At 51.5% G+C, this 11,649-nt stretch overlaps 3 protein-coding genes across 3 annotated transcripts; 2 read left to right on the forward strand and 1 right to left on the reverse strand.

The window, feature by feature from the left end:
* Nucleotides 1–1,264: 1,264 nt before the first annotated feature.
* Nucleotides 1,265–4,067, forward strand: N7539_001485 (MDR family MFS transporter; the record flags this gene model as incomplete). The annotated part of the gene is made up of 7 exons (XM_056931088.1): nt 1,265–1,411; nt 1,502–1,914; nt 2,016–2,746; nt 2,837–3,108; nt 3,161–3,228; nt 3,283–3,395; nt 3,607–4,067. The coding sequence occupies 7 exons, from the start codon at nt 1,265–1,267 to the stop codon at nt 4,065–4,067; spliced, it is 2,205 nt and encodes a 734-aa protein (XP_056793119.1).
* Nucleotides 4,068–5,502: 1,435 nt separating this feature from the next.
* Nucleotides 5,503–9,666, forward strand: N7539_001486 (WD repeat protein; the record flags this gene model as incomplete). Its single annotated transcript, XM_056931089.1, has 2 exons — nt 5,503–5,684; nt 5,889–9,666. The coding sequence occupies 2 exons, from the start codon at nt 5,503–5,505 to the stop codon at nt 9,664–9,666; spliced, it is 3,960 nt and encodes a 1,319-aa protein (XP_056793120.1).
* A 233-nt stretch (nt 9,667–9,899) lies between these two features.
* Nucleotides 9,900–11,602, reverse strand: N7539_001487 (uncharacterized protein; the record flags this gene model as incomplete). Its single annotated transcript, XM_056931090.1, has 2 exons — nt 9,900–10,643; nt 10,697–11,602. The coding sequence occupies 2 exons, from the start codon at nt 11,600–11,602 to the stop codon at nt 9,900–9,902; spliced, it is 1,650 nt and encodes a 549-aa protein (XP_056793121.1).
* Nucleotides 11,603–11,649: the final 47 nt, after the last annotated feature.

Consider the following 11,649-nt stretch of genomic DNA (forward strand, 5'->3'; position numbering starts at 1 on the left):
GTCCCAGAACTTATTACACATACTACCTGCACAGTGTACGTTTATACGCTACCTACATATTGTGTCTGGTTAGGGTCGAAATTTTATATATCACACTCTGAGATCACAGGTTCTGCTCGATGGCTGCTATTGATCGTACCTAGTGGTATTCATTTCTTCTCAGCAGGAGAAGAAATACCTACCGACAGGTCTACCTTATGTGTTAATGAGTCAAGGGATCTTGAAGTGGAAGTACACATTTGACCTACCTTATACCACCTACATGATGGGCACCTCATGATACTGGTACACCACTATTCCTTGCTTAGCTTGTGGACATGAGGGTAAATGGTACGCGTGTAAGAGTTCTTTGCATTTGTGTGTATTGATGAAGAAAGAAGGGAGTATGGTCTAGAAATTACTACCCTCCATGAATACTCATCCGGGGAGGCCAAGATACCTCCTTGAGCTATTCCCTGAGTAGAACCTCTGATCTACTTGCAAAGTAAGATAGTTACTACCGGGTGTTCAATGACCGATTGATCCCAAATCTCATCTCAAGACTGGTGACCAGTCCAATCCACAAAGGGTAGGGCAGATTGAGAAAAGGTCATCTGATATCACTGTAACCACCACGATTGAGGAACAACGAATCTCGGGTGATCCCAATGATGCCTGAACACTGATTGATTCTCTTGATCAATATCCACATCCTCGTCAGGACTGACCTGAAAAGCTCTGAGGTCAGAAATCTTGATCTCCCGCCGGAGAGTCCTGAGTCGAGTCACGATTTATGATTGAGACGAGCGGTTTTAACGGAATTAAGAACGAACGGGATTAACGGTGTTACGCGAACGATGAGGGTTACCTATGTATCATACTATACAATCGGTTGATGTTTGGGCATGTTTCACACTCATAGACCTCTTTGTCTTATAATCTGGAACATTGCTGGACCCTCGTAAGACCAGGGTCCAACTCTATCCTAACATTGCTATCTCCGTTAACTCCCACAGCCCTCAGGATGCGGACAGAAGTAGTCGAGTGCTTTGATATCACTCGAGCCTTACCCAAGACCATCCAACCTAATACCAAGCCGCATCAAAACGATCCCAGGTGGATTGCACAAACAGATGTCTCTATCAAGAAACCTATCTCTTTCACCAGAGGACGACAACAGCGACGGTAGTCTCAAAGCGACCGGAGAGATAAACATCAAATCGAGCCTGCCAGGTAAAAGCAGACCGCCAGCTCCAACATACCTTCTACTTTCATAACTTCGTCTATGAATGATGCAGAGAAAGTTCATGTTGCTCAAGCAAAAACTGCGAACAAGCCTCCAAACACTGTCATGGAATACCCGAAGGGTATCGAAGTCTTCTTCATCATGACTGCGCTGGTGCTCAGTATTACCCTATGTTCCCTGGATCAGGTGAGTTCTGCTACTCCATGCTTCTCGTGTGGAGGGATCTCGTTGATCAATACGATATCTCACACTGGGGAAAGCTGACACTAGTTGCAGACCATTGTCGCAACTGCTATTCCAAACATTACCGACCAGTTCCACAGCCTTGACGAGATCTCGTGGTACGGCTCGGCCTATTTTATGACGCTCGGAGCATTTCAGTCCACCTGGGGTAAAGCATACAAGTACTTTCCCCTCAAGACGAGTTTCCTGGTGGCCATACTCATCTTCGAACTGGGGAGCTTGATCGCCGCCGTCGCCCCGGACTCAACGACCCTGATAGTTGGACGTGCCGTCTCCGGTCTCGGTGCCTCGGGGATAGCGCCTGGAGTTTACACTATTGCTGCCTTTGCCGCCGAACCTAGCAAAAGAGCCACCTACACGGGAGTCATCGGTATAGCATATGGCGTTGCCGCCGTCTGTGGACCACTCATTGGTGGAGGGCTCACAAAAGGGGCATCCTGGAGGTGGTGAGTCAAGAAATGCTTCGTGCGTTGACGTGAACTACGAGACTGTCTGCAGACATCAAGTCCTGTGAGACTCAGAACCGGGGCTGATGTCACAACTTTAGGTGCTTCTATATCAATCTCCCAATCGGTGGTCTAGCCGCTTTTGTCATCTTGCTCACCTTCAAGACCCCAAAGGCCGCCAAAGTGGTCGAGGCGACATTGAAGGAGAAGCTTCTACATATGGACCCGCTAGCGACGGTACTCACGATGGGTGCACTGGCGTGCTTGCTTCTAGCTCTTCAGTATGGGGGCGTGATTCATTCGTGGCGTTCCAGTGTCGTTATCGGGTTACTAGTTGGCTTTGTTCTCATATCCATCGCACTTGTACTCGCAGAACTCTGGCAAGGGGAGCGCGCGATGTTGACACCACGCCTTATGCGCAAAAGGACTGTCTGGGTCAGCAGCGTGTGGGGCTTTTTCTTCATTGGCGCGTATCTCATTACGCTCTACTACCTGCCTATCTATTTCCAAAGCGTCGACGACGCCAGTCCAATTGGCTCGGGGGTGCGAAACATTCCTCTCATCGTCATGTTCAGTATTGCCACATATGGCTCTGGCAGAGCCATCACGAAGACGGGGATTGCGACCCCTTATATGGCAGTGGCCTCGGTGATCGTGACCATTGCCTCTGGCCTAATGTACACTCTTGAAGTTGGCACCTCGACAGGCAAATGGGTAGGATATCAGATGTTGGCGGGCTTCGGATATGGCCTCGCCCTGCAAGTTCCGGTTGTCGTTGCGCAAGCGTCTGCTGAGCCGAGCGACATAGCCCCCACGACCGCAATCATTATCTGTAAGTCCGCTTTCGCTATTTCGTCTCTGGCGCGGTCAAATCTTGCCGGTTGACTGAATCTTGGAATTGAATGTAACCCCTCTTGCACAGTTGCTCGATCGGTCGGCGGTACACTTTTGCTCGCTGCTGCTCAATCTGGCTTCGTCAATCAGATCGTACACAAGCTTGCCACTACCGCACCCAGTGTCAATCCCGCCCTGGTCACGGGTACCGGGGCCACTGAAGTGCACAGGTTGTTTTCTGGAGCCGAGCTGCACGGTGTTGTCCGTGCGTATGCATGGGGTATCAAGGTTATTTTCGCAATTGCCCTCGCATGCTGTGGCCTCACTCTTCCTTTTAGCTTATGCAATAAATGGACGAACGTGAATGCGAAGAAGACTAATGGTGATAGCAAGGCTTGAACCGTCTCCTTAGGGCGTTGTTGAGTCTAGTGTGCCCATGCTCGAAAATGTGGATCCTGACTACTGCGGTGGAACTCTCACGTAGGCGGGGAATCGGATGTTAGGATGGGCCAGACTTATCTGAGCACACGCCAGTGACGCCACACAGCGATCGCACCCAAAACAAAACCCGACTGATGCCAAAGATACAACTGTCACCATAAGTCCCAGATACAACCGCCGAATTTCGATCTGCCGACCTTGGGACGGTACATTCATGCGTCTTTCCAGACAAGCTGCTTCAAGTGGATTGGTTTCGAATGGAATACGAGACTGAACATCGGATCCAAAAAGTCCGGGTTTACTTCTCATTGATTTTGTTCCCTTGTACGATATCTTGCCTCGCCACTACATGACGTATTAAACCCGCCGGCTTCTCAGAAACTTCCATCATATGGAACTCGCCCACTTTGTAATCAGCCCCAGAGCTGCAAGTCTCTCCACGAAGGTGCCCCGAGCGCCGGCTAGATCTTCGCTCCTCCTGGAACTCCACTCATGCTTCCCCAGTTCTTCGCCGAACATGGCGCACAGGCGATCGAACGGCAGTCCAGGTGCGCGGGCCCTTTCCGACCCAAGATCTAGATTTGGATCAATTGGATGGTGTTGCTCCTTTGGGTCGAGACTCGCAGCATCGATCAAGTCCATCCGTGCATCTCAGCTTCATCCCTCCACCACTCAAGGGCCTCCTTTCCTACTGTGCGTTCAACGGTAGGCCTCGTTCGCCGGGGGTGCTTACTGTTGTTCCAGGCTCCTTGGCCTCATTCATCGGTCCTGACAATTGTCCTGTGACGGCAATTCAGCAAGCAACCAAGCCCTACTATAACGACGAGATCACGCAACGCTCGAGCGCGATACGAGATCCTGGCCCTTCCAGCATCTAGACTCACACCGTGAATCTAGTCTTCGGCACACCTCCTGGAAGCCTTCCTTGATCTGCACAAGATCTTGTGAAGCTCGTCAACGATGATTCAGAGAGCATGCAGAGTTGCAGACTACCCGTCCTCAGACTTGGGGTGCCAGGCTTACCTAGGTCTTCGATGACGATTCGACGTCATTCACCACCGTCTTTCACTCTGGCATGGCGAACGAACTGGTCCGCTCCTAACTTTGAAGTACCGACCATTGCGAATATTGACGGCGGTCAAACTGGGATTGTACGAATGTACAAATTACTTCAGATAATGACACGCCAATCGGATCACCGCTCTGGTCGGGATCGATGTTGCTGCATCAAAGTAGGTTTGATACGAGTCGTCTGGCCGCAACGTGACTTCGTGATAACGGACAGCCGGGTCCACGTCCGGGAGGGCGGGGGTTTAACCTGGGGTGGAGCCTGTCGATTCCACTATAATGAAATTGATGTGTCTCACGGTCTGTGTTGGCCTGCAGACCGCTCTTAATGGGAAGAGCGCGTTGTTGGTAGGATTGGTAAAGTGTTGTATCACACTGAGATATTGGTATGATGGTCGTCACCCAGCGTCTTTTGGTGAGTAGAAAATCAATTGTAATGAAGGGTTCTGCCAGTGTCCTGGCTTAAACACAGTCACACACACTCACTAACCAACCCTACTGCATATCAATCGAAGGGTGACGTGGGGGACTACTGAAGTGCAGTATGATACTGTTTGACCAACCGCTGCGATGAATTTCTTGCAAGGGGTTCAAGGAAGCAAGTTGCTTCCACGATGAAGAGCCTTCCTAAGTTGAGGAATGTCTTCATGCACGAGTTGAGTCCCCACGTCTCTACTGTCTTGGAACTAGCCTCCTTGATAGCCAGCCGAGAAGCAAAGGGTACAGCCGTCGACTTTCCTCATAATGTGCACTCGGAAACCAAGCGAGGTAAATTGCTGAAGCCTTCTTGCGCAAGACTTTGATGCTCATGCGAGACGGATTCTGAACAACCGGTCTTGCGACCTTGCCGAGATGGGGCTTCATTGACCTAGCTAGGATACCGCCTTCTGTGTGACAAGAGCATATCAGCACAGTAAACACAGTATGCTGTTCGGAACATTCTTGTATGGCTATAATAGCATCGTACGGTGAGAGCCTGAGAGGAAACAGTAGTATGTACAATTGTACATATTGATGCGGTAGTAGACTCGAAGGCGATTACCGCAACTAGGTAGGTAGGGAACTGCTGCCTGAGGAATCACGCGGCGCTTCACCGCTTGGGCACCGAGGCCCAACTTTAATGCGGCATCCTTCGACGATAGTGAATTCACTGCGACATGCCTCGCTCCTGTCCCCACCACCAGAAATCTGTGCCTCGGGCAATTGGTCGTGTATGTTCTTGATGGAGTGATGGAGTGAAGAACCATGTCAGACCTCTCAGGGTCACGTTCTCCGGTCCCTCCACCACCGCCGCCGCCCACCAAATACTCTCATCGGGCCGCCCACGCGCTTGCTCGTATCGCGCAGCCTTTCTTCTCCGGGTCGAGACCTCCCAGTCCGCAGAGCAGCCGCGTGGATGACGTTAGACCGCTCAGATCGAAACCACTGTACGTACTGCATCGCCTCTCACACCGCCAGACTCTGCCACGGTCGAGACACCCTACCCAATGCGGAATGTCATGCGAGAAGTGCAAGAAAGCCCATCTCAACCCAGTCCATGTCCATTCTACCACATCCCACTGTGTTGCTGCTCCCAGCATTGTCCTTCGCCTGGGAGGTGGTTGATGGCTTGTTTCCACTAACGTCAGTAGGCCTGGTGAGCCACAGACTGTCACCCACCGCACCGGGATTCCGATCACAGCCCTAGACACATCCCCGGACGGCACGCACGCGGTCATTGGAGGGAAGGAAATCCTCAAAACAATCAATGTCTCAGCCGATCACTCGTCAGAGGAATACAACATCCGCAATGCGGTTATCAGCTATGCATCGACGCATCACCAGTCGGGAGCCTCGACAATACACAAAGATCAATTGAATGTGAGAGACGTCAAATGGTCGCATAGCAACTATGAGCGAATGATCGCAACGGCAGTTGCAAATGGTCGCATCATTCTCTATGATCTACATCGACCTGGTCTACAAGTATGTCGTTTCCAAGGCCACAATCGACAGGTTCACCGACTGGCATTTAATCCACATCTCGCATCATGGCTGTTATCTGGCAGTCAGGATGGGACGATTCGTATGTGGGACTTGCGATCTCCTTCCATGGATCGAAGCTTGTCCACGTGTGGTAGTAAGGAAGTCTACCAAAGTAATAGCGACGCGATTCGAGACGTACGGTGGTCTCCTTCTGATGGAGTCATGTTCGCTACTGCCTCTGATAGCGGTGTCATTCAGATGTGGGATTCGCGCAAGACAAATGCTCCCGTCATGCGGATCGCAGCCCACGAACGGCCTTGTTTTGCCATAGATTGGCATGCCGACGGAAGACACGTCATCAGCGGGGGCACTGATCGGTTGGTCAAGGTCTGGGACTTCTCCACTGGGGCAGAGCGACGACAGAAGCCTCTTTTCCAGTTTCGGACTCCTCAAGCTGTCACCAATGTTCGATGGCGACCTCCGTCCTTGGTTGGTGACTCACCAAGCACAGGGAAATGGCAATCAACTCAGGTTGTCACCACCTACGATAAAGAAGACCCTCGGATTCATCTTTGGGACCTTCGTAGAGTCCATGTTCCTTTCCGAGAATTTGACCGGTACGATGTGCCGGCTGCTGATTTACTTTGGCACTCAAAAGATCTCCTATGGACTGTTGGCGAATCGGGAGCCTTTACTCAAACCGACGTTCGATATGCTCCAACCGTTGCAAATCGTCGGCCCGTGTGTGCAGCGGCGTGGAATCCTAATGGAAGCTTTGTCGCATTTGGCGAAGCCCGGCCGAGACGACGTGGTTTAGCTCCAAATGGATCCGAATTTCTCAATCTCGACGAGGATCTGAGTAGCAATGGCGATCACTCGTTGAGTCAGAGTCCGGCCGACGATGTTCTCGACGGGGTCGTTGTGGCCTCGTCATTCAGGCCGCGACAGTCAAAGCTAGCTACGACCAGGCAGTCAAAGTCTTTGGGAAGTACTCCGCCTGGTGTGATTGACATCACGCAGGTGTTGCCTCTCAACCAGGCTCTCGCTAAGATCCCTCCTCTTCCCCTTACCAATCAGATCGGAATCATTGGGTCCATTCCTAATGCGACGAACACTCCATCCCATTTCCGATACTTGGCGCGCCATTACTCGTCATTACTGAACGAAAACGCGCACGCTCAAAGCTCCATGGAGCTTCTACTTCAGCTGCTGATTTCGCTTGACAAGAATGCTGAATGCGCTATGAGTCTCTCCTTGCCAAGGCTTGCCCAGACCTGGCGCATTGTCAAGTTTGCGATCATCCAAGAGTTCCAGCGACGAGCGAGAGAAATGCAGTCTGGAAACAAAGGGACGAAACCAAGGACATCCAAAGATGGTTTGGCGATCAGCTCACGGGTTGGTGACCATGATCGATCGGGCAAGATGAAAAGTCGGCTTTTCAAAGGTGTGATGCAAACCGAGGGTCAGCGAAACGTCGTGAGTGACACGGAGAGTACTTCCAACATGACTACTCCCCTTGCGCAGCCCATACCCGACACACCACAGGAGTCATGGAGCAGCAGTACAGACTCTCAAATTCCCTCACTCAGTGAAAGTGGGATTGATCTTGACCCTCTCCCGCCTTCAGTTCTAAGCCCCCATAACGGCTGGGCTATGTCCGAAAGCGACCCCCCTTCGAATCAACACGCTTTGAACCTTAACCGAGACCAGTCACTATCCAGTAATGATAACTCGTGGTCAGCGGCTGTCATTTACCAGCGACTTCGTGATCCGCTACAGCCTGAGCTCGACGATGAGCAAAGATCGGCCCCTCGGGCAATCGCGGGAAGATCAGACTGGCACACTCGCCTCAGTCGAGAGATCCCCCCGGATCCAAATGAAGATGAATATGATCAAAAGTTGGAACATAAGCGAGCTGCAATCAGCAACTACAAACAACATCCAAAGAAAGTTCTCAAACTGGACACGCCGACGGGAACTGATCGTGGACCATCCGATGGCTACATAAGACGTGATTCTTCTGAGAGTTTCACAATGTTCTCAGCATCGACCGATGGTTCCAATCCTTCGAAATCGATTGCTGCTTCATTTTCATCAAATATCGCTCCTGCCGACGGTCGAGATGGTAGTTACGCCGGTTCCTTCGCCGGCAAAGCGGCTCTAGGAACCCGGAAAGAACCTTATCTCGAGACGTCTCCCGAAGAGCCGGAGGAAGATGTTGCTGAGCTGGATGAATTGGATGTAGCACAAGAAGGGCAGAATCATCTTGCTCGGCCATCCACGCCCCCGACCCTACTCACTGAGTCGACTCCCCTTGACCACTTAGTCTTCAAGGAAAAACAAAGCTCTCATTCTGTTGAACCACTGCTCGGTCTCCCAGCTCTGCCTGGAATTGGTGGGATCTACAAGGATGTCTCACAAGTTCGGTTGCCGCTTGTTCCAGACAGTACCGAATCCATGCCATGGAGCGTAGCCGCAATTCTCACGGAAGCAATTCGACATTATCATAGTACGAGCAACGCTGCTGATGTTCAAACAGCTGCTCATCTCCTTCGCACTTTACACGTTCTCTATGAGGATTGCGAAGACATCTTCCCTTGTGAGGAGAGCGAATTGATTTTCAGAACGTACAATGAGCATCTTGTCAGGCATTCGATGGAGATTGAGGCCGCAGAACTACGATTATCTTGTGTTTCAGCTTACCCAGGGGTCTACGATTATGCATTGGCAGATACATTCATCAATGTTTTCTGTTTCACATGCCAGCGGCCGTATGAAAACCCACAGAGGGACAACCTACGCTGCCATCGCTGCAACACGCGTCAGCCGCCTTGTCCAATTTGCCAGAGCCTCGAACCGCCTGAAGATTGGGTCACTGCCTATCAAGATTCGGAATCACCTCGGTCAAGTATGGTCACAACGTCCTGTGCCTCGTCCGTGCGGTCATCGCAGTCCGCGGCCACCGAGCCCCTCCCTACGTGTGACGCTGTTGAGTTCAAACCCTTCAGCGCCAGAAACGCGCAGCTCTGGCTCTGGTGCCAAGGGTGCGGACACGGCGGTCACACGGCTTGCATCACATTGTGGCTTAGAGATGTCCCGATGAGCGAGGGTGGCTGTGCCACACCCGGTTGTTGGCACGATTGCGCACCAGGTCCACGCCGCGAGTTCAACCGCCAGATGCTCACAGCAGCAACGAAACGTCGAGACTCGACAAGTCGCTCATCGGGGGTAGCGACTCCTCAAAACGAGAAGTGGCCTAGTGAGAGCCGGACTTTGCACAAGGTTCGTGGCATGCTTGGAGCGGCAGGTGTTGCAGCCACGACTGGAACCGGTCACGGCCGACAGTCATCTGGTGCCCTTTCGCCCAAGAAAGTGCGTCTCCTCACCCCGAATGAGCAAGATGGCGGGGAAGGACCAGCTGGACGATCTACTGCACCTCCTTAGTCTGCATCGCTTGGACGGACTTTGCTGCACGCAACAATGTGTGCCTCGCATGGCGTTGTCCCAGCTTCATGAAATGCTTCTTTTTCTGTTTGATTTTATCGATACCATTGCCAGATAGCACTCTTAATGATTATTACGAATATGCGTCGAATCGCTCATAATTCAAGATGAGCTGGATCTCACTGTCCTTCTATGAAGTCTCATTTCTTTCTGTACAGCAACAAAGTGCAGGTCTAGAACTTTCGGCTCTTCTTCGCAGGCGCTTTGCTTTTCGCCTCCAGTTGACGCTTCAACTCTTCGCGCCTACGAGCAGCTTTCTGATCATCAGTCTCCTCTTTTGGAGATTCTGTAATCTCCTTCGTCGGCGTCGACGGTCCCGCGGTTGCTTTGGTTGAAGAAACTTTGTCTGCAATCGGGCTGGCGGGTTTACTTGGAACATGTTGTTCCTTCTCCGTAGAAGCGGTTTGAGAATCTCGTTGCTTCGAGGGCTTTTCGGGACTGGGCGGTGGTTTTGTTCTCAATTTGCTGCCTATCATGCCCAGCCTCGAAGTCTTCTTGCCTTTGGGTACATTGGACACATCTTCGCCTCGATCTTGTTGAATGCCGGGCTTTGAAGGCTCAGTCACTGGGGGCGTTGCAAGCTGCGGCTCAGTCTGGGGCTTTGACGGAGATGTCTTTTTCCTGCCTCCAATCACGCCGAGACCCTTTTTTGGCTTCGTTAGGGGCTCTGATGCGCGCGGGCTTGCCTTGGTTTCCTTGGGTGGAGGTGGTGACAAAGCTCGTGGTGTCTTTTCTCTTCGAGATGGGGGAGACAAGCTCGGCTCACGTTCGGATTCGGATGCGGTTTCAGTGAGATCGTCTTTTTGGCCTTCCGGCTGAGCTGGCGCGGCTGTTCCGTCCGCGTGCTTAGTAGCTTGGTATGAAGACTTGGTGCCTTTCTCTGTAATCGTTTGTTGTCGCGGTATCACGTCTTGTTGCTGGATATGTAGTGAGAAAGAGTGCTGTGTAAGCAAAGTGGGGAGATTCAAACCTCGAATTCGTCTCCTTCACTTTCTGAGGCTGTCTCCCCATCCAAATCTATGTCTGTTTGTGACTGACGATGTTGCTGCTGAGGTTGGGATGATGAAGAATCTTCTGGGTTTTCAGGAGTAGGCACAGGCTTTGCAGATTTGGCGAGATGGTTCCACCATTCCTTTTGCGAAGGATGAAGATTCCCAAGGCCCTGATCATCTGTCGACGTAGCTAATTCACGAAATAAGTGACTGATGCCGTTGAAGTTCTGCGTGGTCTCAGAATCCGCGAGCCACTGTTCTTCGTCGAATGCAGCCACGCCTTTGATGTATTTCGCCGCTTCTAACCTAGAATGTCCCTTTCGAGAGGCTCGCAAGCCAGCAACACCCGGGAAGACCGTCGTCAAGTCTGCACCCAAGGCCTCGAATCTGTCGAACAACTTTGCCAATACCCAATCCTTCTGCCGCAACTGTTGAAGCAGGCTCTGTTGACGTGATTCCCAAAATGCCTCGCTTCTCAGAAGCGGGAATATGACATGGGTTGTCATTGAGGAGGCATCCTCTTTTTGCAGGTACATGTCCCAGCGTAGTGGACTCAATGGAGGAGGCAAGTTGGTAGTTGTCTCGAGATGGAGCTGGCCCTCCGATGTACTACCGCCTAATACAAGAGTGCCATTCTCGCCGCGCAGACCATTGTCGATCTTTTGGAGCAATAGATCGAACTGGCCCAGATCCTCACTTGGATCAATTGTTGTTGCTGTCTCTTCCGCCCGACTGATTATTTCTTTCCGGGATAGTGGTTCAGACCAGATGTATGTGAGGTCTGTCACATGAAGATTGTAGCCTTGACGAGACCAGATGTACCGGTAAAAGAGCGGAGGTAATTTCTCTCCCGACAGTGCCAGTGTGTACCAATGTGAGGCCATTGCTCTGATTTAATGATATCAAAGACTCTGCCCAGTCAATCCCCCGC

The sequence above is a fragment of the Penicillium diatomitis genome, assembly GCF_028827545.1.
Source record: "Penicillium diatomitis strain IBT 30728 chromosome Unknown utg000002l_segment0_segment0, whole genome shotgun sequence".
Taxonomy (NCBI): domain Eukaryota; kingdom Fungi; phylum Ascomycota; class Eurotiomycetes; order Eurotiales; family Aspergillaceae; genus Penicillium; species Penicillium diatomitis.